This window comes from Prinia subflava, chromosome 24 (genome assembly GCF_021018805.1).
Source record: "Prinia subflava isolate CZ2003 ecotype Zambia chromosome 24, Cam_Psub_1.2, whole genome shotgun sequence".
In the NCBI taxonomy this organism is placed as follows: domain Eukaryota; kingdom Metazoa; phylum Chordata; class Aves; order Passeriformes; family Cisticolidae; genus Prinia; species Prinia subflava.
Window position 1 is genome coordinate 4,239,548 of NC_086270.1, and position 27,208 is coordinate 4,266,755.

The 27,208-nt window shown below is 45.3% G+C and overlaps 3 protein-coding genes across 6 annotated transcripts in view; all 3 read left to right on the forward strand.

Moving 5' to 3' along the window:
- Positions 1-10,083, forward strand: part of RLF (RLF zinc finger) — a 39,400-nt gene extending 29,317 nt beyond the window's left edge. For all 3 annotated transcript variants that reach the window (XM_063418870.1, XM_063418871.1, XM_063418872.1), the window contains 3 exons: positions 1,522-1,658; positions 4,620-4,761; positions 4,949-10,083. In XM_063418870.1, coding sequence (XP_063274940.1) covers positions 1,522-1,658; positions 4,620-4,761; positions 4,949-9,670 — 5,001 coding nt within the window. In that variant the 3' untranslated portion in view covers positions 9,671-10,083. The remainder of the gene's footprint in view (positions 1-1,521; positions 1,659-4,619; positions 4,762-4,948) is intronic.
- A 2,286-nt stretch (positions 10,084-12,369) lies between these two features.
- Positions 12,370-23,147, forward strand: ZMPSTE24 (zinc metallopeptidase STE24). The gene is made up of 10 exons (XM_063418948.1): positions 12,370-12,530; positions 13,787-13,933; positions 14,538-14,624; positions 15,226-15,342; positions 15,655-15,807; positions 17,605-17,746; positions 18,512-18,672; positions 20,022-20,126; positions 20,814-20,957; positions 21,260-23,147. Exons 1-10 carry the CDS (start codon positions 12,414-12,416, stop codon positions 21,482-21,484), a joined length of 1,398 nt encoding a protein of 465 aa, XP_063275018.1. The 5' UTR covers positions 12,370-12,413; the 3' UTR covers positions 21,485-23,147.
- A 2,365-nt stretch (positions 23,148-25,512) lies between these two features.
- Positions 25,513-27,208, forward strand: part of KDM1A (lysine demethylase 1A) — a 28,570-nt gene continuing 26,874 nt past the window's right edge. For both annotated transcript variants that reach the window (XM_063419108.1, XM_063419109.1), the window contains exon 1: positions 25,513-25,854. In XM_063419108.1, coding sequence (XP_063275178.1) covers positions 25,570-25,854 — 285 coding nt within the window. In that variant the 5' untranslated portion in view covers positions 25,513-25,569. The remainder of the gene's footprint in view (positions 25,855-27,208) is intronic.

The window sequence follows — 27,208 nt, forward strand, 5'->3', positions numbered from 1 at the left end:
CTGAGGTTTCTCTCGCCAGGGCTGAGCCAGTGACAACTCCCTCCCCTCTCCCCCAAAAGTCTGCTGTGTTTTACTTTATCAAATGCAAAACTGACACATCTGCAAGGCCTTGCAGCTTGTGAATTGTTCTGGAAATTTCTGCTGCAAGAGGTCAGTTGTGGATCTCAAGCTGAACTCCAAAAGTCAGGGGATCCTAGAAAATGTTGGCATTGCTCAGTGAACTCCAGTGTCAATCCTGAACAGGAAACTGGGGTAATATCCCTGCTTCTGCTCTTCCTGATGAATGAGATGTCTGCAAAAATCAGTTTAACTTCCTGTTGTTTGTTCTCTGTCATTGTTATTCACGATGAACAAGAAGTTTGAAATGTTTATAGTATCAACAGCTGTTGAAAGTACATATTGGTGGAACACAGTCTGCTCTGTCAAGTGGAATAGATCCAGTGGGAAAATGTATTAAAACTTAGTGTTGTGTTAATAGTAAATGCTCTTTGTAGTTACTGTTTGTGGCTTATAATCTAGCTGGCACCTGGTTTGATACACAGATAAACTGACATTCCAGAACTTCCTTGGGGTTTGTCTCCTTGTTGTGGTTTAACCCTAGCTCACCCAGGTCCCTGTAGCTGCTTGCTCAACTCCCCTACCAGCAGTGCCAGCAACAGAAGTGGAAGGGTAAAAGTGAGAGAACTTGTAGGTAGAGGTAAAGACAGTGTAATAGGTGAAGCAAAAGCCATGCACACAAGCAAAGCAAAACCAGGAATTAATTCACTGCTGCCCCTGGGCAGGCACCTCGAGAAGAGCAAGGCACAATCAGGAATAACTTGAGAAGACAAACTCTCAGCACGCTCCCCTTCCTCCTCCTCCCCCTCCCTGGGTGTGATGAGCATGATCTCAGGTCTGGAATATCCCTTTGGTCACCTGGAGTCCTGTGCACTCCCAGCTTCCTTTACTGTGTAAGGACTGCTCAGCAATAACAAAAACATCTCTATACTCAACCCTGTGTCCAACAGAAATCCCAAACACAGCCCCATACCAGCCACAGGGAAGAAAATTAACTCTGCCCCAGCCAAATCAGCAGACTACTCTAAACACTTCTGTTTCTATCATCATGCTTTGAAATGTGGCTGTTCAGAATCAGCACCTGGGGATGAAGAGAACAAGAGACTGGCTTTTTCAAAACTCTGGATCTTTTTGGACCTGGGTTCTGATTTTCAAAAGTCGCAAAAATCCCTGTAAATGCAGAGGCAGAATGGGAAGTTTTAGATAGATGGTTGCCTGCATGGAAATATTTAGCTAAGCTGCCCAAAATGGAAGGTTGTCCCAGAGAAAACTGATGTTGAGAAGGGATCAGAACTAACAGATGAACTTCTCATACCATTTTGTAGCTGAAAGGTGTGGCATTATCTCTGGGTATAGGAGACACAATGTTTCGCTTGTGAGACTTTGATACAATAAATGTGCATTTCTTTTGTAAATATTCTGAGAATAAAGTGCCTTTTCTTTTTAATTTTTATTTTCTTTAAGATTGCAAAGGTGGATTGCAAAGAGGTACTAGATATCATATGTAATCTGGAGTCTGAGGGACAAGAAAATACTGCATTTATTCTTTGTACAACATACCTTACCCATCAGCTTCAAACAGCAAATGTGTATTGCTCTTGGTAAGTAGAAGCTGCTTCTGCTAACTGTTCTTCACTGGCTAGAATTGAGTGAATATAGTACAAAAATATGTGGAGAAGGTGGATTTATCCTTTACTTGAGAAGTGCATCAGACTGAAGCACTCCCTAGGTAGTTACTTATTTTATCTCAAGTTGCTACGCTAACAGAGCGGTTAGACAAAAGTAATGATCAAACAATTTAAACTGAAGCAGCACTCACACTATTGGCATGAATGCTGATCCTTCTGTGGGGTAGCAGCTCTGTCAGTGGTGGGTCAGTGCTCTCGGGTTGGTGTTAAACCCCCAGCATTGTGGTTCCACAGAGTGTTGTCAGTCTGTTCTTCCCTTGGGAACACTCGGCCCCATCAAAGTCTGGTGCATTTTTTCACCCATTCCACAGAGATGTCAGTACTAGGAAGGAGCAGAAGCAGCACCCTGTAACAACTTCTCTCCACTTTGCCTCCACAAGAGCCTTTTTATATTTTTGTAATTTCTATAACTCCAAGAATTGTAGTACTGGATTTTGGCCTGATTGTGACTGTAAAACTCTGCCCTCTGAACTGTCTGGAGATGCAAAACCTTCTGCACCTCTGTTTCAGCAGTGGTAAACTTGTAGAGTCAAAGCAGAGGGGCTGGTTTCTGCCCTTCAGAAAATGGGTTTGGAGTTTTGACTTTCAATGCATGGCTAAATATGTCATGTTCTCCTATTTAAATCCCCACCTGGATAGAACTTTACATGGCCATGAATCATGAAAAATCAATAAGATTACAAAGACTCTCTAACCAGTTAAAGTTGGAAAGTGGTGTGTTTTACTGGGGTCACCTCCTGGAGTCGTGCTTGTGAATTCCAGGGCTCTTTGCCCTCTGTTTATTCCCCAAAGTCTTACATTCTCAAAATGCTTACACATAACATAATCCCAGCACCTCCCACTTGGTGTTACAATGGGGCCATGAGTCCTTCACACCTGTGCAGTTCTTCTCTTGAAATGGGTCAGTGGTCTTGAAGGATGAAGTCAGGAAAGTCTTCATCACAATGACCTTTCCACCTTCCTGCTGGCAGGTCCTTTTGGCACAATCCAATATCCCTGCTTTGTGATCAGTTACTGTTGAGTCCAGGTGCTGGTCATGGTTTCATTGGCTTCCATTTGTTATTATGATGGTCCATCTATTTCATTTCTTTCTATAAACAAAACTAAAACAAGCACATAATAGCAAGCAATGCATCATTTAGCTCTAACTCAAGCATCTAATAATCATTAACTTATCTTTTGTTTTTCTAACTTGGATCCTAATCAATATAAATTGCTTCTAACCCTTGGCTAAAGTCTTAACCCTTTAAAATCATGATTCAGCCAGACATATCAAGAAGATGTTGGGAATTTGGATTCAGTTAGTTATGGTATTTACTCCATGTTTTAAAGCTATTAAAAAACATTTTTACAGCACTTCAGTGTCTGCAGGGTGATTGACAGTTCAGCCTAGTCCAGTCAAGTGTACAAATAGGCCAGAAATGTCTTTTTTGAGCAAGGAATACCTGGTAGAAAGAAATTAACCTTTTGGAAGACTCAAGAGGGGAGAGTTCACCGCACTTGAAGTTCTAGAGGATGTTTTTCGCTATAAAAAGGCCATTATACAACATAGATATACACTTAAAATGATGAGCTAAATTGAAAACATAAAGGGAGACATTCTTCTTTCTGTGACCAGCTGCTGGTTTTAAAGGGGCAAATATTTCTTAATTTACTTCTGTCTTGGTTTAAGACAATTTAAGGGGTGGACACTCCCCCTTTAATTACCTGCCCTTTTAGTTTTAACCACTTCCTTTTTCACCAATAAGGAAAGATGAATGCAAGAAGATAAAAGTGAAAAGATAACAGTTTATTAAGAAAATTAAACATCAACAAATACAAAATACAGTGAAAACCAAATAACAGTAAGTAACAAGGGAACAATAATAATCATTAAATACAGAGTTGCTGAATCTGAGACTTGACTCTGACACCCTTTTGGATTGCAAAATGCAACTTCTTGGGGTGCTGCTGTTGCTGCTCAGAGACCTGAGCAACCCCTCCAGAGAGAAAATAAAGGGGGTTCTGCCTTGTGCTGTCCTGGCTTCCCCACAAGAACAAAAAGGAAGGAGAGCTTCACACGAGTGACCCCAGCTTTAAAAGGACCTGGCAGCCCTGAGCTCTGCCGTGCCATTTCCAGGTGCCAGGTCCTAGAGAGCAACAGTTTGGGGCAGATTGGTGTAGCACAGATATGGAATACCATACACCCATTTTGAGAGTTTCCCAGGACAGCTTTGAAGAAGGTCCTGTGTGGTTCAAAAAGGATTGTAGTTCAACAGTTATTTTACTCTGCTTGATCTGCTGATTTGGATTCTACTTAATTTTTTTCTAGCAATGTCATTAACACCTTGTGGATTTTGACTGCTGTAAGAAAATGTAACTTTTTTGTGTTTAATCATAAGCCTGTGTAATGGCGTTTCAAGTCAATAAATGATTGAAGTGTTAATCACCTTTCATAGTGTACTGCTGGTGTATTATGTAATTTGATAGACCAGAACTGAGTGGTGACTAAAACATTTACCTAGCTTTGATTCATCTTACCCATTTTAAATTTCTGTGTGAGAGGTAAAGACTCTGGAAGTGTGGGACGGGGTTTTTTTGTCTAGAAAGGAAGTCTGTGCAGCTGTAGATGTGTGCATTAAGTGAGGTGAATCCCAGTGCCAGTGTCTTTCCCCAGTAAATATCAGGAGATCAGGTAGGGTTTGATCTGGTGCTGGGGTGGGGCACAGGAACAATTCTCTTCAGTGTCACTTGGAGATCAGGATCTCATTGAAGCGTGTGCTGTCCTTGAGTAACACTTGAATTTTTCTTGGCTTCAGCTCTGAACTGACACTGTGACTGCACAAATTGTCTCTATCTGCAATGTTCTTACATTCTGCTTTCAACTCTTCACAGGGAACTGACACTTTTCTGGAGCAAACTGCAGAGAAGAATAGATCCTTCCTTAGACTCCTTTTTGGAGAGATGTCGTCAGTTTGGCATCATTGCCAAGACACTACAGCACCTATTTTTCTTGATAAGAGTCATACAATCTGAAGTAAGTAAGAGACAGTCCTGAGTCTTTGGACACATGAATTCTTTATTTGAGCTGTTTACATGAATTCATTATTTTCTTAACAATTCTGTTGAACAAATAGAAAACATACAGCTTATTTCATTATTCATACTTTCTGATTAAGTACCTAATACGATATCAATAAAAATCTTCTGTTTTCTTTGAACAGGCAGAGGAAGCAGGGCTTGCTGTGTCTGTGTTGTTGTGTGTGAGAGCTCTCCAGATCAGGTCCAACGGAAGCGATGAAATGAAGACGTCAGTGTGTAAAACAATTGCATGCCTTTTACCAGAAGACCTTGAAGTGAGAAGAGCCTGTCAACTCACAGAATTCCTACTCGAGCCAACTTTGAGTGGATTTAATGCGCTGGAAGAGCTCTATATGCAGCCAGACCAAAAATTTGATGAAGAAAATGCACTGGTTCCAAATTCACTCCGCTGTGAACTGCTGTTAGCTTTGAAAGCATATTGGCCATTTGATCCTGAATTTTGGGACTGGAAGACTTTAAAGAGGCATTGTCTGAAACTACTGGGGAAGGCAGCTTCTGATTCTGAGGATGATGTGGGTTGTCATATGTCCCTCAATGAAACCGACATGTTAGAAACTTTCTTTAGTGACTATGATGAGACAAAAGAGCACAAATACTATGATGGGAAAGACACAATGAGCCACCCTAAGGAAAAATCAAGAGTAAAAAAACCAATTGGTTCTTCAGAAAGATACCAGAGATGGCTCCAATACAAGTTTTTTTGTGTGCTCTGCAAAAGGGAGTGTATAGAGGCCAGAATACTGCATCATTCTAAGATGCACATGGAAGATGGTATTTATACGTGTCCTGTTTGCACAAAAAAGTTCAAGAGAAAGGAGTTTTTTGTACCACATGTAATGGAACATGTTAAAATGCCACCTAGTAGAACACACAGACCTAAGAAGAAAATAATTCTGAAAAAAGAGAGATCACCACAAAAGGCACCAGCTCCCAGCAGCCCGCCCCCAGCGTTTCCAGAAAGGTCACACCAGGCACAGCTCCCCGAAAGCTTTGACGATGACACACAGGAATATGTCACATTCAGCCAACTGGAAAATTGCCAGCTGCAAGACAGGGACATCTACCCCTGTCCTGGGACAGATTGTTCTAGAGTCTTTAAGCAGTTCAAGTACCTAAGCGTGCACCTGAAAGCTGAACACCAGAACAACGACGAGAACGCGAAACACTACCTGGACATGAAGAACAGGAGGGAGAAGTGCGCGTTCTGCCGCCGGCACTTCATGACCTCCTTCCACCTGCGCGAGCACGAGCGCGTGCACTGCGGGCCCCAGCCCTACATGTGCGTGTCCATGGACTGCTACGCCAGGTTTGGCTCCGTCAACGAGCTCCTCAACCACAAACAAACACACGACGATCTGAGGTATAAGTGTGAGCTCAATGGCTGCAATATTGTTTTCAGTGACTTGGGGCAGCTTTACCATCACGAGGCGCAGCACTTCAGGGATGCGTCGTACACCTGCAACTACTTCGGTTGCAAAAAGTTTTATTATTCAAAAACTGAATTTCAGAATCACCTTGCAGCACATGATATCCAAGTGTCAAATGGGGAAGGGAAGCAAAGGCTGAACCTTGAAGGGTTGGTTTCAGAAGAAAAATCCGGTTATCTTCCAGAGTCTCAGCTGCTTGAACAATCTGAAAATTCCAGTCTGAACGATAACTTGGATCCCTCAGGCTCTCAGGAAATTCCACAGGTGAAGGAGGAATCTCTGTCTGACAGTGAAGATCTCAACAGTGAAAGTAATTGCAGCCTGCACTGTGGGAAGCACAGGGCAGATGCTGCAGTAAGCCAAGGTCAGACATCTCCACGGCTGCTTCCAACAGTGGCTCACAACCAGTCAGTTCCAGGTTTTGTCATGTCCCAGGAAGGAGTCTTCCATCCAGCAGATATGAAACAACAGTGTTCCAATGTGGCAGTTTGCTTTGATGAAAAAAACCTTTCCTGTGGTTTTGAAGGCTGCTGTTCCATCCACAAAAATTCCAGAAGTATGCAAAGACACCTTCGAAGGGCCCATCCATACAACTTTAAAGGTAAAAGAAATATGGAAATGAAAACTAAATACTTTCTTGATCTGTTGAGTGATGCTCAGGACAGTAAATCCCCTACAGACATGAGTCCAGAGTTGGGTCATAATTCCGATACAAATGCTGACTCTCCAGAAAGCTTGTGTTGTGCTGTAGATGCTAAAGGAAGCAGTGACCTGAGGGAAGAAACTTACCCTTCTTCCCCAGAAACATCTTTTTATGACAGTTCTAAAGAACAAGATATTGAAGATACCATGTGGGAATTAATGTTAGGCTTGAAACATCTAAGCTTAAAAAATTCTAACATTCAGAATTCAAGACAAAAATCTTTTCTGGGCTATTCATCTAGAGATTCCAAGTGCTCTGAGTCAGCTGATGAAACTACCTCAAAATATCACCTTCAAGATCAAGAAGATAATTTACCCAGCCAGTACCTTACTCAACTGGCAGCTAAACCGTTTTTCTGTGAATGCCACGGATGTACATGTGAGTTTGTGACCAGAGAAGCTCTCTTAATGCATTATGTTAGAAAGCATAACTATTCCAAGGAAATGGTTCTTCAGCTAAATATGTTCCAGCATCGGTATTCACCATTTAAGTGTCATATTTGCCAAAGATCATTTACAAGAAAAACACATCTCCGAATTCACTACAGAAACAAACATCAGCTTGGCTGTGAGGGGGTGGCTCACAAGGTGTGTCCCAGTGACAAATTTGATCATGTAGGTTTATGTACAGAGGACATGCATAAGAACAGCTCTTCTGCAAACAGCGTTGGGTTCCCTGGGCATTCGGACTCTGAGCAGCTGTGTCACCCTAAAAAGGACGACTGCAGTTCTGAGACTGATGTGGAGTCCAATGAAGAGGCTGACAATGATGTAACAAGAAGAACATCTAACATCACTTCTCTGGACAGTCACAGAGAAGAACTGGAAGCAAGACAGGGAAGAGGAAGCAAAAGAACAGTTGCTAAAGGGAACTTATGTTACATATTGCATAAGTACCACAAACCATTTCATTGTATACATAAAAGCTGCAACTCAGCGTTCACAAACCAGAAAGGTTTGATTCGCCATTACAGAACTGTTCACCAGTATAATAAGGAGCAGCTCTGCTTAGAAAAAGACAAAGCAAGAACAAAAAGGGAACTTGTCAAATGTAAAAAAATATTTGCATGCAAACACAAAGACTGTGGTAAGCGTTTTCTGTGTTCTAAAGCTCTTGCTAAGCATTGTAGTGACTTCCACAATGAAATCCTAGAGGATCAAAAACTGCTTTCTGAAGCTGAGTCTGCCAGATTTGCTTGTAACCAAGCCCACTGCCATGCTGTGTTTTATACATTTAATAAGCTTAAACAGCACCTAATAGAAGAACATGCCAATGAAGAAAAATTAAACAAAGATTTTGAAATCCATTGTGACCTTAATGGCTGCAATCGAATTTTCACAAATTACAGTCACTATTCTCAGCATGTATATTTTAGACACAGTGAATATTATGATAGTCTCTTTGGAAATCAGAAAGAGGAGGAAGATAATGAAGATAAAGATAAAAATGAGCAAAATTATTTGAAAGATGGCTTTGGCACAAGCAAGCAGAATGGGAAGAAATTAAAAGCGAAAAGAATTAACAAAAGCAGAGAAAGGCATTTGCTGAGTTTCAAAACAAAAGAGGAAGCCCTACAAATGTGCAAAGAGAAGTCTAACCAGACGCAGTACCCCTGCATGGTCCAGGGCTGCCTGTCTGTTGTCAAACTGGAGAGCAGCATCGTGAGGCACTATAAGCGCACACACCAGATGACCAACATGTACATCGAGCAGCGCCTGCAGAAACTCGTTCTTTGTGTCAAATGTGGCATCATGATTGAGAAGCAGTCTTGCTCTGACACAGCTTCAGACTTGGATAAAAAAGACGTAGAAGTTAACGAGGATAAATCAGCTGATGCTGAGCCCGTGCAGGAAAGTGAGAAACCCCTTGCTCCAAACCCTGCCTGTGATGCTGCGGATGTGGGTGATGAAGACCAAAAACAATGTCCACCGAGCAGTGTGAATTGTGATGCCAGTGCCTTTGTGTACTCAGGCACTTTAAAATACAACCACAGTTCAAAGGACACCTGTTTAGAAGAGCCTAGCACCAGGGAGACCAGGGAGACAAATGTGTGTAAAACTGAGGATCTTTCTGAAAACAGTGAAAGAGAGAATAGCTCTTCTTTCTCTAGTTTACAGTTAGAGGTGCCAACAGAGAAAGACCCAGAAGGATGTCAGCATAGTGCAGTTAATCAGAATGCAAAAAGAAATGTACTTTGTGCTACAAAAGACAAATTTCAAAAGCCTCCTATGTCCAAACCATTTGATTTAAAGACATATAAACCAATGGGATTCGAGTCTTCATTTTTAAAATTTATTCAGGAAAGTGAGGGAAAAGATGATGATGATGACGATGATGACGATTGTGATGAGGTAGTAGAATGGGAGTCTCCTGAGCAGTTACCAGTAGATGAAACATTGCAAAAAGAGGGGGACAGTGAAGGGGATACAGCAGTAAACAACTTTGTAAGTGATGAAAATGTAATCATTACCCCCAATAATGCTGGGCAGCTAACAGAGATCCAGCCCTTGCTGTCAGAGCCCTCATCTGCCCCTTCTTTAGAAAACCTGAGGGCAATCTTGGACAAGGCCCTAATGGACTGTGGAGACCTTGCCTTAAAACAGCTGCATTACTTACGACCGGTAGTTGTTCTGGAAAGATCCAAGTTTTCCACACCTCTCATAGATTTATTTCCAACAAAAAAGGCAGATGAGCTCTGTGTAGGAAGTACATAAGTAGCTTTGCTTAGAGCAGATAGCCTCCACTACTGCTGTACGGGGAGAACTTCAAATTAGAACAGTAATTGTTACAGTACACACTTTTTAGGTTAGTTTTGACTGTTTGATTCCATGAATGTATAATATCTGTCAAAAGTAATGGCCAAGTTAATTTAGCTCCCCATTTTTTTCAATGAACAATGCTGATTTTGGTGCTATTTAACACATCAGAATACTGGGGGCTTCCTCTTGAAGAGTAAATGTGCATGATTGTATATGGAACAAGTACTGGGGTACCAGGGTTTGGGGGGCGATGGAGTTATTACTTGACTTGAATGTGCACCCCAGGGTGCTTTGTGTAACATATTGTACACTACAGCATCTTATATTTTTTGAGTTATGAGTTTCAATAAATTACAGTTTTTCACCCATTTGTTTACTGTACAGTAAATCTTTAATGTGCTTTACTTGTAATTGAGTTTGGGACCATTCTGAGTGCATTGGACAGTGTTGCTTAAGTTTTATGCATTTGTAGATAATTTATCAAACTGATAAAATAGATACAGAAAAGTAAAGTATTACATTTTATTTTACAACATTCTCTGTGCTTTTTTTAGACTTGAAAAAACTATAATTAGTACAGGCTTACTAATTATACTCACACATGAGAAAGTCTTTGTTCCTTTAAAGGCAGAGGGTGCTGAGACTGTCTGGCACCACCTGAGTGTGTGATGAGTGTGGCCAGATTGCGGAGCAGGTTGTGTCACATCAAAGTACCAGTACACATTTAGGGTTCCCCGGTGAGTTTTTTGACAATGAATGGTCATTTCTGTCTGCCAGGTATGGAGACAAGTCCTGCAACATTCCTCAGTCCAAGAGTTGCATTTGGAAAATGATTGAGTTGCTTTGGGCTGCACAAAATCTGCTTGGAGGCATTTTCTTGTGGTGATGTGGCACTGCCAGGACTTCTAGTAATGGGGGCTCACAGGGTGTTCATACTTCAGCTGGAAGACACCAGCACAGCTCTGCTCAGCTTCTTCCTCCTTACAAAAATGATATCTTGCCTGTTTCTGACACTGTCAGTGTGTCTCATTCTTTGAACTCCATCATTACAAAATGCACTACTGTCTCAATGAGCTAATAGGTGTAACCCCGTCAAAACTGTACAGCTTGAACCTACATCTTTATCCCAACTTCTTCCTGGGCTTCTTAATCTGACCTAATTTCCTGGCAGAGATGGGTATTGGAGAAGGAAGCCACAAAAGAGTAAAGGTTTGAAAGTTTTTACTGCCTATTTCTGTTTTCGTGCGGTGAGGTAGGCCATCCTTTTCCCTCCCAAGTGCTATCCAGAATTTTTCTTACAATGATGTAACATTTCCAGCTTCTTGCTTTGAAGCATATGGAAGAAACATTTTGTTCTGCAGTAAAGGAACACCACTGCAATGACTTTCCAAGAAAAGAATTCTTAATATGAAGAGCAGGTACCTCAGAAAACACTGTTCATAGGGAATGCTGCTTCCATTTTAAAAAATACTGTCTTCAAATGTATGGATTTCATAGGACAAAAACATGTTTATTGGTTGTGCATGCCTAAATTCCTCATGGCTGTGGGCTGCCGTGGTCCTGTGGGTAGTAAATACCTTTACAAAGAGACCTTTCAGACTGACCTCTCTCTCTAGCAGAGCTCTCAGCAGAGCCAACAGCCCTTCCTCATCTGTCCTGTTCTTCTGCAGGGATATATTAGATTATAGAAAATGCTGGGCTTCAATGTATTTGACAGGTCATTTTTCTATATAGGTAAAAAAGGTAACTGATAGATAATGAGAACATTAAGTTGGCATTATTTTATTAAAACTTAATGACTAAAAATCCACAGGCATGTTCTGTTATACTTTAGACTGGCAGAAATTACATAAATGTCTGATATTAAAATGCCATATCTAGAAGTGGCTAAACGTTATTTAAAAAAGTTTGTCAGATCACACAGTCCCTGTGCTCTGCACTGCACGCTTGTCCCCAGCGCTGCCGGGCAAGCTCTGCGTTCTGGCAGCACCGTGCTGACTTCACGGAGCATTACAGAGACCAAATCTGAAGTGCGCGTTTCGGCTTTAAATAAATCAGCAAGTACCGCAGTAGTCAGCGTTAATTTTTGCACTTAGTGTTTCTGTAGAAGGTTTTGGACAAGGACTAGCGAGGCTTTATATGCATTTTTGGGCGTAGTCTGAGTAACTTATACTGAGGGAAAGTATTTTAAACGGCCCCCTCACGGCGCCCGCCCCGGCCGCCCCTCACGGCGCCCGCCCCGGCCGCCCCTCACGGCGCCCGCCCCGGCCGCCCCTCACGGCGCCCGCCCCGGCCGCCCCTCACGGCGCCCGCCCCGGCCGCCCCTCACGGCGCCCGCCCCGGCCGCCCCTCACGGCGCCCGCCCCGGCCGCCCCTCACGGCGCCCGCCCCGGCCGCCCCTCACGGCGCCCGCCCCGGCCGCCCCTCACGGCGCCCGCCCCGGCCGCCCCTCACGGCGCCCGCCCCGGCCGCCCCTCACGGCGCCCGCCCCGGCCGCCCCTCACGGCGCCCGCCCCGGCCGCCCCTCACGGCGCCCGCCCCGGCCGCCCCTCACGGCGCCCGCCCCGGCCGCCCCTCACGGCGCCCGCCCCGGCCGCCCCTCACGGCGCCCGCCCCGGCCGCCCCTCACGGCGCCCGCCCCGCCCATGGTTCCTCCGGCCGCCAGGCGGCGTCGCAGCGTGAGGCGGGTGGAGCGGCCATGGCGCTGTCCGGCGACCTGTGGGCAGAGCTGCCGGTTGAGCGCCGCATCTTCTGCTCCGTCCTGCTCTTCTCGTGGGCCGTCTACCTCTGGGAGGCTTTCCTGGCGCACCGGCAGGTCGGTGGGCTCTGGCGGGGATGGTCGCTGGCGGGAGCGCTCGCTGGCGGGCCGGGGTTGTGCGGGGCCCGGCCCGGCCTCACGTGGAGGGTGCCCGGGGCCGGAGCCGGGGCTGGGGCCGGAGCCGGGGCTGGGGCCCGGGCCGGGGCCGGAGCCGAGCGACGCGGGGCCTGTCACCTTCCTGCGGAGGGCTCGGTGCTGTCCCGGGGCGCGGCCTCAGCGCGCTGTAGCGGGCGGTGGGATCGCTCACAGCGGCGAGCTGGGTGAGCGCGGTAGGGTCACCGGCGGCTCAGCACCCCCAGCAGCTCCGTCCTCCTCCCCGGGACAGCTGAGGGAGAGCGGTGTGAGCAAAAATGAGGAAAGCGAGAGTTAAAATAACGATAGTTTATCCGGTGAAGGAAAGAGGAAGGAAGCGCCGCATGCGCTGCACAGGCCGTGGTTCAGCACCTCCCCGATGGCGATGCCTGGGCAGGCTCCGAGCGATAGGGACCCTGAGAGGCACCTCCCAGCCCCGCTTCGGAACGCAAAATACAACCCAGAGGATGGAGTGTCCCTTTGGTCAGGTCCCGCCTGTCGCCTGCCAGCCGCATCTCCACACCCCGCCTGCCCACCTGGCAGCTTTAGCAGCAGCCACACATGGGGGTGTTTGACCTGGGACCGGGGGCAGTGCAGCCTGATGCCCCATGGACAGGGGACAATGTGTTTTGAAGTGACAATGGGTAGGAGCTTTTCCTTACAGAACGGATGAGTATACTGAAACATGATAGCTGAGAGCTTTTTTAGGACTTCTAGTCTTAAAAAAATGTCAAGTGGCAAATTCTTTACTGAAAATGAAAGAGCACCTCGTTTGTGCAGCCACTCCGTAGGTTTCTATTCTGGTGAAGTCGCATGGTTTGCACGGGAGGATCTGGTGTTTGGTTTCAGAATCGGCTTAGTGGTTAACTGTGGTGCAGTAACATCCTGTGGAAAAATCAGTTTGTGTGATCTGTATTTGAACTGTTCTAAGTAAGTTATTAAGCCAGCAGTTCACTTCCTGGTTATAACATAATAATTATGTATCCGTTTTATATATATTTAGAACTTGAGAGAAAACTGGAATTTAGGAATATTCGTTCGTTTGTGTATTGTTTTTTCTTTTTCTTTTTTTTTAACTTTCTGTGGTGGCCCACAGGATCATTTTATGCGTTACTTTTGAATCTTATTTGTCTCATTAAAATATTAGGTATAGACTTTAAGTTTTGTCTTCAATTTTCCAGAGGCGGGTGTATAGAACAACAACACATGTACCACAGGAACTGGGACAGATCATGGACTCAGAAACGTTTGAAAAATCTCGTCTCTATCAGCTGGACAAAAGTACTTTCAGCTTTTGGTCAGGCCTCTATTCAGAAGTTGAGGGCACTGTAAGTGGCTTTCATATGATATTTTTCATGTCCTCAAACTGTGAAGTACTTTGGTTCTTGGTGATCCCATGCAGCTGCACCATTGGCATTCCAGGGTCAGATGGCAAACACTGATATTTATATTCTGGTTTTGTTTGTGGCTGTATTTGCTACACAAAAAGAAGCAATTATTCCAGTACTGAAAGTGAAACTGGGGCTTTTCTCTGGGCAGGGAATACAGGTGAACCTCTGCTCTGGTTGAGAGGCTGCAATATGGATATATGTGTGTGGTTATACAACCACAGGGCACAGGAGCTTTCAGATCTTCTGAAGCTACACCTTTTGTCTGAGCCAATACAGTGGCAAAGTCTACAGAAAATAGGCTTGGAAATATGCTAGTATTTCACAGCAAAAAATAATTGCCTGCCCTCTACTTCTCTAAAGTAAAAACTAATTATTGGCCGATATTCCAGGCTTGTTTTGTCACTCTTAAAATCAGAGGGGTGGCAAAAAGTTAATAATAAAACTTGTCTTATTCATCCTTAAAAGGTTCTTACCATGCTGAAATTTTAGTGGACTAAGATGACAGTGTCTTTCATACTGCCTCTGTGGTTTTGTTTTTAAGATGATTCTCCTCTGTGGAGGAATTCCTTTTCTATGGAAACTGTCTGGCCAGATCTCTGGTCGTGCTGGGTTTGGACCAGAGTATGAGGTAAGTAGGCTTTAAATTTCTGTGAAAGTATTTGGTCCCTACTGCAATAATTTTTATTTTTAAATTGGTATTTCATTAAAAGTGAGATTTAGCTAATCTGTAATACAGTAAAAATAGCAGATATTTTCTGGTGCACACAATGACTGTGTGATTCTGAGAACTGGTAACAGTAAATTAGCTTGCTTTTAACTTAGCTTACTAATTAAATCAGCCTTATGTGTTAAAAGCAGAGTCTGGTATCTGCTTGAGTCAGATGAGGTGGTGGGGGGGGTTTTGGGAGCTCTTTATTTGGGTGTTTTCTTTTTACTAATCCTAGAATTGATCTACCTGCACACTAAAAGGGTAAGAAATTTGAGTGTACTGCTTATGTTACCTTTGTGCTGTGGATAAGGTATGTATCCAAATTTGTGTTCCAAATCCTTAGTAAGCTGTTATAGTGAGTAATAATTAGTCATCATGAATAAGTTAATTCTGTGAATTTATCTAGCATCATCTTCTAACCAATTTCAGTTAAATCATTGACATAAAAGCCATTTTTAACACCCAGAATATTTGTTATTATGGGTCAGTAAATATCAGGTGGTTTTGTTTTGTTTTTTAGATTGTTCAGTCATTGGTGTTTCTGCTGCTTGCAACACTCTTCAGTGCAGTGACTGGTCTCCCATGGAGTTTATATAATACATTTGTCATAGAAGAGAAACACGGCTTCAATCAACAGGTACTGCACAGAGCTCTTGTACTGACCAAATTGGTTCAGACTGGTTAGATAGACTGGTCCTTTAATGAATGTGCAACACCAAATAATGGTTTGGGTCAGGCCTTACTGAAGAAAAATGCATCTGCACGGGCTTGGGTCCGTGAGGAGCTACCAGGAGAGCTCCCTTTGACTGACCCTGATCTTCTCATCACCCTGGCATTGCTGCTTGGCCATTTGTCTTAACTGAAGGGATCTGCTCACTGGCCAGAATGGCATGTTAATATTAATATTTACATTGACATATCACTGATATAATTTATCCTTTCTTTGCAGACACTGGGATTTTTTTTTAAGGATGCTATCAAGAAGTTTGTCGTGACTCAGTGTATTCTGTTGCCAGTGACATCCCTTCTGCTTTACATTATTAAAATTGGGGGAGATTACTTTTTTATCTATGCCTGGCTCTTCACATTAGTTGTTTCCTTGGTGAGTATAAGAAGATGTTTGGGTTCCTTCCAGACTCCAGCTTACTGGCATGGCTTAGCCTGTGAATGATGCTGAAAGGAAATGAAGAAAAATGTAAATCTCCTGTGAATTTTAATGTCTAGAAACTCTGAGTGTCTTGCTCTCAATGTAGTTGTTCAGGAATAATAGCTCATATTGGTTGTCCACATTAATGTCATATATATTTAATCTATTTAATATTGGATTGTCTTCATCAATTGAAAGAGAAGCACTATAAAGCTTTAGTATAGGTACTGGAAATACAGCACTATTTGTGATCAGTTTTCCTTTCTCCTAAATACAGAGATGAGAACCAGGACATATGCTTTAGAAGCTGATATAACAGAGGTTGGTCTATCTTTTATACAACAAAAACTAGAAAAGAAAACATTTTGGCAGAGCTGCAAACGTCTGTATTGAAAGGAAACCTAGCATTCCTGGCTCACTCTTCTCTGGGCCCCTCCACCCCTGAGGGTTAAGTGCATGCTTAGACAAATTGGTGTTTCCACCTCACTGCAACTGTATCTGGTTGCAGGCCTTAATGTGTTTGAAAAGCCTTTGACAGGCAAAATCATCCTAAGATATACTAGATTTACCTTTTAGAGTCTGGTGTAGGGAAAAAATCCAGTTCCATAACTCTGTAATCAGGGTTGGAGTTGCATTCTCCTACTGGTCTGTTATGCCTGCTGATATCAAGGCATTACACAAAGGTCTGAGATAAACCCTTAAAATTAGTCCCCACATGCTATATGGTCTGAAACACTAGTCCGGACTGAAAAGCTGATTTCTGCTCTGTGAAATACCCTGCTACACCTTCTACAAAATATCTGCAGACATTTAAGCCCCTAAAAATTACAGTAACAATAATAACTTATTTTTAGTGGTGTTTCATATTGATGCCCTCACTTGCTGTGACTTTGCAAAAGTCAGTTTTTCTGTTTTTTTATTTCACTGGACTTTTTCAACTGTACACACACTGTCAGAAGGCCAGGTACTTGTTTTCAGTGAAATAAATTGTATCAAGATAATTTTGAAGTTAATGTTGATGTCCATTTGCCTCTCAGGTCTTGTTCCTTTTTTACTAACCAGAATTTAAACTTTTAAAATAAATAAATAAAAATAATTTTGTGGTGATCCAGAGTCTGAGGCAAGGGAGTTGAGCTTTCCTTTCCATCACATTATTCTAGTTCTGCCTTTCTCAGTGGGCTGCAGCTGATGCCAGTTTGAGGAGATGCAGGTGCACTGTAGTGATGTTTTTAGGTCAAGGCTGTTGGTCTTTGGGCAGCCAGGGGCATCAGGCAGGCCATTGCCATAGCCCTGCACACAGCTGAGAGACGAAAAGAAAACAGGGGACATGAAATTTCTTGCCTCTTTTTAGGCAGTTGTTTTGCAAGTTAGCAGAAATTAGTCCCAGTGCTATCTCCTGGTTCCTTCATCTCTGCAGCTGAGTATGAAACACTTCAGAGCTTTCCAGGACTGGGGAAGGGTGTGGAAGTGACAGCCTGTCCCTGGTGAGCCCCCAGCTGCCCAGGGGCCTTGTGTTCTGCACTCTTCACACCAGCTCAGGGGTGGAGGTGGTTTGTGCAGGGTTTGCTGAACTCTGCACTGGCCACCAACAAAGCAGCCCAGAGAGAGCCTGGCTGCAGATCCCACTTCATACAGCACCCTGCTTTATCAAGTCTTTTTTCTGAAATTGTGCCCTCTTTTTGAACTTTTTGCTCCACCTTTGGTACTAAACACGTTTGCATACCCTGTTCTTAATATCTCATGTATTTGCAGGTGCTTGTTACAATCTATGCAGATTATATTGCACCTCTGTTTGATAAATTCATTCCACTTCCGGAGGGAGAGCTCAAGCAGCAAATTGAAGTAATGGCAAAGAGCATTGACTTCCCATTGACTAAGGTGTATGTTGTTGAAGGTGAGGCTTGGTTATTTTTTCTTTAATAAAAAGGTTCTGTAATTTTAAATTTTCTGGGGTTTTACCATTGATTGGGGATGCTGTAGTAGGGCAGTTGCTTGCATTGCTTAGATACTTGCTAATGTCTGTAGCATCTTCTAGGTCCTTTTTCTCACAATGCACAGCCTGAACTCATCCTCTGGTTGGAAGCATTTTCCTGGGTGTGTGGAATGGAAATACACAGCTCAGTCAGGAGTGGAAGCACAAAAATAGTCAAGATTACCATTTTAGAACTGTGAAACAAAGGGAATGGTCTATTGCAAACAAAAATAGTATTGAAGAGCAGTGTAATCTGTAGTTCATCTCTTCTCCTTAGCTGTTTCTAAAGTGTTCGTGTTTATCTGCTTCCACTCATCTTTGCTGGCACATTTGAAAGAATTCTACATAATTTGGCACAGGTTCTTTGCCTGGAGCAGTGTCAATGCAGAATGCTCTTTCCACTCTGAAATTGCAATAGAATTTACTTTTCTTCTTGGACATTAGATGTTCACGGCTGCTCTTATGGTTTTAGTGCCTTTAGTGATTACATGCTACATTTCTCCATTGGAATCATCATTAGATTTTAGAATATGCTTCAATTTCCAAACAGATCTGCTCGAGTTTGTCTTCTGTCCATTTGGGGGCTTTGAGAATTCCTCTGGAAGAGCCTGGTGTGTGTCACACTGCACAGGCTCCAGTGCATGGGATTATTCAGATCCTGAATAATATTTACATTTTCCCCATCAGGTTCAAAGCGTTCCTCCCATAGCAATGCTTATTTCTATGGATTCTTCAAGAATAAGCGGATAGTACTCTTTGACACACTCCTAGAAGAATATTCTGCTCTGAACAAAGAACCAGCAGAAGGAGAAGATGGTGAGAATGAAGAAACAAAGTCTAAAACCAAAGTGAGTTTGTCTTTCATTGTGTTGTTTATATTAACTTCTCGGTGAGGTATTCCTTTGTGTTTTCTAATGAATTTAAAGCTCCTGAGTAAGTTGCTAAAACCCAAACCCTGATGATTTCAACACTAAAGAATGCCTGGCTTGCTAATTGGAATTTCTGGGGCTGTGTGAGTTGTGCAGATAGCACCAGAGACTGTAAAAATCCACAGGGGCTTTAGCAAAACATTAGTTCCCTGCATGTAAAAACTAGATATTCCCTATAATTCTTCAAATAAGGGACCTGTTCAGGGTTTTAACTTGTCTTCTTCTCCTGTGACTGCCACACCAAAGCTTCCCTTGGAAGGAAATACTTTTAATTCTTAGTGTGTCCTTGGTGTGCCTTTTACTGCATACAGAGTTTTTGGTGTCCCTGTGCATCCTCCCATAGCCTGGCCAAGAACAGGTTGGGGGCCTGGCATGGCCTCTGCTGTGGTGTGCAGCTGCACATCAAGAGTCTGCTGGAACAGCTGGTGTGGCCTCAGAAGAGTGTGGAAATGACTAAAGCTGATAGAATACCTTCTGAATAACCTGAAGGAGTTATTCTGAGAAAAACAAATGACCTTGTGCAGCCTGAGGTTAGGCCAGTGTCTAGATTGTTGTTCAGCCCAGCTTCTGTTCCTTGACACCGTGTGAGTGGTGCCCAGGGTTTTGTTTGGCAAACACTGCAGAAAGGGGTGGTGAGAGGAGGGATGTTGAGCTCACCTGATGTAGTCATAATGAGAGTCTGTGTTCAGTTCCAACAGGTTCCTCAGCCTTTGTTTTTGCTTCTGACTTGCTAATGGATCTTTGAAGGTGCAGATGTCCTTCCTAATTATAGCTTTGAGGCAGTCATAGGGCTTTTTGAAGAGGGCAGTTCCTTTTAAAAGGAGCAGTACTGCTTGAGAGGAAGGCTATGTGTTGAGTGTTGAAGGAAAGTAGGAACAGGGCTTTGCTCTCAGTTCTCTGAAAGTCTGCAGCTCTGAATACCTGTTTCCAGTGTAATGCTTTGCCTGAGTAAAGAAACGGGATGAGAGGGATAGGAGAGTGTTTGGAAGGCAAATCTTGCAGTGTTCTGTCAGGTTTGCATCAGCTTGACTGCATACGTAGAAATAAGAGACCACCTCATAGTAGAAATCTTCTTAACCTTAAAAGGTGTATTTCTGTCAGTATCTTCATGAAAAAGGCTTAGCAAGAAATTACATGTGTGTTCCTGGTATTAGAAGGGAATGGCCTGATCTAGAGACACTGAAGTGATCCAGGTAAAAACAAATGAGTAAGAAATGTATTTGTGTTCAGACATACCTGATAATACTTCTGCTTTGTTATTCCCTCAGAATAAGAAACAAGGATGTAAAAATGAAGAAGTTCTGGCTGTACTTGGTCATGAATTGGGTCACTGGAAACTAGGTCATACTGTCAAGAATATAATCATCAGCCAGGTAAGTTATTTTAAACTGTTTTTATTTTTTCCTGGAGCATCTGTAATTATAGCTATTTCCAGATGCCCTTTTCCAGATTTGTTAGTGCACACTCACCCGATATGCTGTGTGACAGAAAGCTGGTCTGGATCACAGCCATCCTTCTTTTCTGTTCCGTGTGTTTCAATAACAAACAATGTTCTGGCACCTCCCATTTTTCTCTAAAAAGACCATCCAACCACTTGGATAGCTAATCACCCCTCTAGAAAACTTGGTAAGGCATGGTCCTGCCTCTTGGCTCTGAAAAGCCAGGCAGGCACAGTGCTTGTACATGATGCTGCACAGCTTAGGTGGAAGCACAGATTGCTTCCAGGAACAGAAGTTTAAAGCCAACATTTTTGGCTGTAAACTTTTCAGAACCTATGCTTAATTCCAAGGAGATGGGTTCTATGCTGTACTCCCTCCTCACTTCTCTTCTTGCTTTTTCATCTCCTTTCATTACTTGTTCTTTTGCTCACTGACAGAAAATAGTGGTTCTTCTACGGTTGCATTTTCAGAAAGCAGGTAAAGACCAATTGTTTGTTCCTTTCTGTATATTAGTTCAAAAGTAATCTACTTGTTTTTTACAGTGGCATCCATGTGCAAATCTATAATATGATGTTATGTAATGACATTATCTTAATCAAGAATCTTTTTTCTTTTCTCCAGATGAATTCCTTCCTTTGCTTCTTCTTGTTTGCTGTGCTAATTGGTCAGAAAGAACTCTTTGCTGCATTTGGTTTCTATGACACCCAGCCTACCCTGATAGGCTTGATGATTATTTTCCAGTTCATTTTTTCACCTTACAATGAGGTAAATTGCTTTCAAGACATAGACACTGAAGTATTATCCTATTTAAATAACAATTCTGTTTTGCCAGGGGAAGTTTGAAGTTTCTAGGGGCTTTATTGGGTGTCTCATTTTGATAATCAGGCTTAGTGCTGTGTGTTGGGTGGCACTCTCAGTTTCAGGTTTGGATAAAGCTTAGTGAGCTCAGTCTGCAGCCAGAACAATGTGTGGGATGTGGGATGCTACATGTGGTAATATTTACTGGCACTGAAGGAATTTGCAGATAGCTGAATTTTAAAATATTTTCAATGCATTTCTCTCCACAGGTTCTCTCATTTTGTTTGACTGTATTAAGCCGACGATTTGAGTTTCAAGCAGATGCATTTGCCAAGGAACTTGGGAAGGCTAAAGACCTATATTCTGCTTTGATCAAGCTAAACAAAGATAATTTAGGATTCCCTGTTTCTGACTGGATCTTTTCAATGTGGCATTACTCCCACCCACCCCTTTTAGAAAGACTTCAGGCCTTGAAAGATGCAAAGCAAGAGTGACAGCAGTGATTGCTGGTTCAGAGACAGTGCTTCCATCTCAGAAGCAAAGTTCAGAGCTGCTTTTTAATTTTTTTTTAATGGATAATGCGAATTAAGTGCGCTGTTAACAGCACCACAGATCTGAGTATCCTGAAACAGGTATTAAATTATAAATGACTTATTTTTAACAAGAACAAAACTGTGGAACTTAATTTAGAAAAAGTGCTGGGTGAAGACCTTCCCCCCACCCACCTCACTGACTTTTATTTCCATATCATAGTATAGACTTTTAAAGGGAGGAAAACAAGTGTAGACTTCAAAGCACCTTTTTCTTCAGTTTGTGTATGCCTTGAACATTGCTTTTGATCCTTTTTCTATTCTCAGCATTGTGTGAACCTTCCCAGTCTCACCCTCTTCACAGTGAAGAGGCTTTGGGTGATTTCCTGTAAAATGATCCTTGTGCTTGCCCGTGTGTTTTAAAAGGCTGAATGCAGCTGCAGGCTTTTCTCCTGCATTCATGTCTGTCATGATGAAAAATGCTACTTAATAAAAAAACCTTCTTTCTCTGAAGTGTGGGAAGAAGGATGAATTATAGCTGAGGAAATGTACCATGTCTTCCTTGAAAATGAGCACTAGGTGGTATTTAGTAGTATTATAGTGGGATTAGGCTGCTCCTATTGCCCACAGTGCTGCTGGGGGTATGGAAGGAGAATCATATGTGTGAGAAAATGGCTAATTCTCTCTTGTTCTCCCTTTTTCCACATCTCAGTTCCTCCATTTGTGTCGTGCTTTGCTTAGATTTTTTTTGTGTGTATGGAAGTGTCCAGTTGCTCAGCCAGTATATCAGAGGCACACTTCCATTCTGAGGGGGCTTATTCCCCTCAGAATATTATATATTATACCCTTCCATTGAGGGTTCTTCATTAATATGAATCCAGCTGAAATAGTAGTGTTGGCATACTTATTCATCATTGTTCTTATATATCAAAATTCTTACATATAAAAAGTCCAGGAAACAGTTTGCCCACATCAGTTACTGAAGAGCAAAGTGGGTAAATGTGGAAATGGCTTTGGCATTGATTATCTCAGACTTTTCTGATGGAAAAATAGGATTATATTTACTTTTGTTGAACTAAAATAAAAGTAAAGTATAACTTTGCATGTGCATACAAATGTTTTAACCAGCCTGAATATACACACCCATATAAAAAATCAGATTTTCTATCTGCAGTAAATTAAAAAGTTCTGCTCAGCTGTGTACAAAGAGAGAAGTCATCAAAGCAAATTGTCATTGTTTCACATGTCAGAATATTCTCATATATTTTATTGTTAGCTTACATTTGTTTTTCTGATCATAGGGAAAAATGCCTTATAAGATGATGGGCACAATGATGTCTTGAGTGAAACAAGATGTTGCTGAAAGCCCTTTGTATGCCTTATTCTAATTGTGTTTATACCCCAGCAAATATGGAGCTAAACTATAGATACGGATTTAGGAGACAGTTTTACAAATCTGGAGAGCCTATGCTTGTCATGTTAACTGTATTTAATAAAAGGCCCTCAAAAATAAAAGCATTAACTTGAATCTGTCAATTCAGAAGAATAAATAACTGTCAAGTTTTGAATGAGATGTTGGCTGGTGTAAAGCTATGGAAAACATGCTAAGTGTGCTTTGAGAAAATCATTTGTCTCATCCATTAGGTAAAAATTGTATGCAAAAAATGAATTTTTTGGCTATTTCAGAAATTTGGGTAAATGCAAACGAAAGGAGAATAAAGTGTGAAGATGAAGGAAATGGAAGCGTGAAGTGCTTAAAAGACCCAGCTCACAGGTGAAGATGGTGTTCCTATAGCAATTGCCTGTTCCTTCCTTTTCTCCCCTATCAGTGTTTACTTATCTGTGCAGTTCTAGCTGCATTCCATATAGAACTGCTGAGCAAGGTTTCAGAGTTGGTTCCATTCTGCTCCCGTTGCTGCTCAGCACTGCAGTTGTCAGCGTGTGCTGCTGAGCTCCCTGCCCACATTTCTTCTGGGCATCTGGAGTGCACCAGCTACATCTTGCAGACCTTCTACAGCCTCAGATTGCTTCCTGTCTCCCTGAGAATGGTCAAAAATTACACCTAAATCTTCCTGTGCACCTCCTGCCTTCCCAGGTACCTAAATGCTCCCACAGTGTCTATACAGCCATGTGAAAAGCCTTTGTGACAAAGTATATCTGCTAGAGCAGCCACCATCCCTTCCAGGGAATAACCAGTTTAAAGGAAAGAGGCAGGAAAATTTAGTTTTCTGTTACCTTTAGCAAATACTCTTCAGATACTCGAGGGAACCCAGAGCAGAACATCTCTGGCACCTGTGGCACTGCTGGGCATTCACAGCACAGTCCTGTCCAAAGGCTGGAGCTCCAACTTCCCTTTCCTGCCTTACCAGCTTTTTCTGCTGCTCTAAGTAGAAACCTGAGAGAAAACACGCTGAGGAAAAGCGCCAGACCTTGAAAGGTGACAAAAGGACTAAAATTACATCCTTTGTGAACGTGAAGCTTGATGTGTATTGGTAATGTGTGACCCAAAAGTGCCCTGGGCTGATCCCCAGCAGGGATGGGCAGGACAAGGGAGGGGGTTCTGCCCCTCTGTCCTGGGGTGAGGCCCCAACTGCAGAGCTGCCTCCAGCCCTGGCACCCCAACAGAAGAAAGGCCTGCTGGAATCAGTCCAGAGGAGGCCTCAGAGATGTTGGAGCCCCTCTGCTCTGGAGCCAGGCTGGGAGAGCTGGGGGTGTTCACTCCAGGGAGACCTCAGAGCCCCTTCCAGGACCTAAAGGGGCTCCAGGAGAGCTGAAAGGGGCTTTGAAAGGCAAGAGCCTAGAGTGAAAGGACAGGGAGGGATGGCTTCAAGCTGAAGAAAGGTAAGTTTAGATCAGATATTATGAAGAAATTCTTTACTGAGGGACAACTGGCACAGGTTGCCCAGAGAAGCTGTGGCTGCCCATCCCTGAAAGTGTCCAGGTTGGACAGGACTTGGAGCAACCTGGTCTAGTGGAAGATGTCCATGTCCATGCTTTAAGAAGAGCTTTAAGGTCCCTTCCAACCCAAACCATTCTGTGATGAAACAGGCATAAACATTTCCCTTTCAAAGCGCTTCAAAGGCCTCCATTTGTTCACGCAGGACTGTTATGGCCACAGAGCTCCTTACTGCTCTGGGTGGCCGGCAGGTCCTGCTGCTGTGCAGGGCTGTGCCCGCTCGGGAGCGGTGGCAGCGCTGTGTGTGCGGTCCCGTGGCGGTGGCAGCGCTGTGTGTGCGGGGCTCTATGTGCAGAGCTGTGCGTGCGGGGCTGTGTGTGCGGGGCCGTGTGTGCGGGGCTCTGTGTGCAGAGATGTGCATGCGGGGCTCTTTGTGCGGGGCCGTGTGTGCGGGGCTGTGCCCGCTCGGGAGCGGTGGCAGCGCTGTGTGTGCGGGGCTGTGCGTGCGGGGCTGTGCGTGCGGGGCTGTGCGTGCGGGGCTGTGCGTGCGGGGCTGTGTGTGCGGGGCTGTGCCCGCTCGGGAGCGGTGAAGCGCTGTGTGTGCGGGGCGGTGTGTGCGGGGCGGTGTGTGCGGGGCCGTGTGTGCGGGGCTCTGTGTGCGGGGCTCTGTGTGCGGGGCTCTGTGTGCGGGGCCGTGCGTGCGGGGCTCTGTGTGCGGGGCTGTGCATGCGGGGCTCTTTGTGCGGGGCTCTGTGTGCGGGGCTCTGTGTGCGGGGCTCTGTGTGCGGGGCTCTGTGTGCGGAGCTCTGTGTGCGGGGCTCTGTGTGCGGGGCTGTGCATGCGGGGCTCTTTGTGCGGGGCTGTGTGTGCGGGGCTCTGTGCGCGGGGCTCTGTGCGCGGGGCTCTGTGTGCGGGGCTCTGTGTGCGGGGCTCTGTGCGCGGGGCTCTGTGCGCGGGGCTCTGTGTGCGGGGCTCTGTGTGCGGAGCTCTGTGTGCGGGGCTGTGCCCGCCCGGCGCTCCGCCAGCTGCAGGGGGCGCTGTTGCTCTGGGCCCGCCCGCGGGGCCGCAGCGCCCCCTGCTGCCCGCGGGCCGCGGCCCGGATGTGACGTGGGCCGGGGCAGCCCCCGCGCGGCTCCTTTGTGCGGCGGGGGCGATGCTGGCGGGCGGCAAGAAGGGCGCGGAGGCGGCGGCGGGCGGCGAGGCCGGGCCGGAGGCGCCGGTGCCCCCGCCCGCCGCCGCCGGGGCCCTGGGCTCCTCTTCGGATAGCGGCGGGGCTTCGGAGCGCACGCCCCGCAAGAAGGAGCCGCCGCGGGCCTCGCCTCCGGGCGGTGTGTCCGAGCCATCGGCCGTCGGGGCCACCCCTGCGCCCGGCGCCGAGACCACCGGCATCGCCGAGACCCCCGAGGGCCGCAGGACCAGCCGCCGCAAGCGAGCCAAAGTAGGTGTGGGGCGGGCCGCTTGCGGGCCCCGCCGGCGCCTTGTGCGCGACGCGCTCCAGCCGGCAGGCCCCGGCCCGGCTCGGGCAGCCCTTCCTGAGGGTGTCCCGGGGGTCCCGGCTCGGGCAGACCTTCCTGAGGGTGTCCCGGGGGTCCCGGCTCGGGCAGCCCTTCCTGAGGGTGTCCCGGGGGTCCCGGCTCGGGCAGCCCTTCCTGAGGGTGTCCCGGGGGTCCCGGCTCGGGCAGCCCTTCCTGAGGGTGTCCCGGGGGTCCCGGCTCGGGCAGCCCTTCCTGAGGGTGTCCCGGGGGTCCCGGCTCGGGCAGCCCTTCCTGAGGGCGTCCTGAGGGTGTCCCGAGGGTCCCTGCTCGGGCAGCCCTTCCTGAGGGTGTCCCGGGGGGCTCTGCTCGGGCAGCCCTTCCTGAGGGTGTCGCGGGGGTCCCGACTCGGGCAGCCCTTCCTGAGGGTGTCCCGGCTCGGGCAGCCCTTCCTGAGGGTGTCGCGGGGGTCCCCGCTCGGCCAGTCCTCCTTCAGGGGGTCCTGGCGGTGCCGTGGGGCTCTGCACGCCCGAGATAGCGCATAGCACGCCCGGGACCGAGGGCTCCGGTGTCGTGAGTGCACTGGACAGACACGCGAGCGCGCAGAAAGGCACCCTGGTTTAAGATTAAGATCAAGATCTCCTGTTGTCCTAGCTCAGCTTCGTGGGCTCTGGGGAGGACTCATGCCCCTTCATAAAGGAGAGCTTTCTGCAGCTGTTTAGGAACTTTTGGTGGTTTCTGACCGGATACTGAGCAGTAAAAACACCCCAGATCCATGGCAGTGCATTTGAGCGCTCATGAGCTTACATCATGAGCTTACATTATCAGCAAGTTCTTCTGTCACTGTGGTATGTGGGTGCAGCCTCTCAGGGCTCATGTGTGAGGGATGATGCTGCTTTTGCAGGGTTGTGAAGGTGATGGCCGTGATCAGTCCACTGTTCCTCACCTTCCCTCCATTGGTATTGGAGAGCTGAGTCGAGGCTGTGTAAGGGTGAGATTTAGCAGTGAAATCTAAGGGCTGTGAAAGATCTCCGATAGTTTGGGTCTGTAGTATGTCATTCTCATCTGTTGTACTGAATGTATGAGAACATCACCTCTTTTTTTTTTTGTGGAACCTTTTCTTGGAAACCTTGTTTCAGAAGATGAAGATCTTGACTGCGCCCGGGTTGGGGTGTTTGACATGGAAGCTGAAATTACTCTTTGGAATTGTTTTGTCCTGTGGCATTGAATGTGGCTCTTCAGAGCCATTGTGTGATGTGATAACTGGACTGGTCCTTCACACGTAGGAGCTTTGTGTAGGTCAGTCTGGTGCATCTTTTA

What these genes read in the sequence shown, in the direction of transcription:
- ZMPSTE24 (XM_063418948.1), top strand. Translation starts at nt 12,414, where the DNA reads ATGGCGCTGTCCGGCGACCTGTGGGCAGAGCTGCCGGTTGAGCGCCGC. An exon ending in AACACGGCTTCAATCAACAG is followed by an intron (nt 15,343 to 15,654) that starts GTACTGCACAGA and finishes CTTTCTTTGCAG; the next exon opens with ACACTGGGATTTTTTTTTAA. An exon ending in AGAATATAATCATCAGCCAG is followed by an intron (nt 20,127 to 20,813) that starts GTAAGTTATTTT and finishes TCTTTTCTCCAG; the next exon opens with ATGAATTCCTTCCTTTGCTT.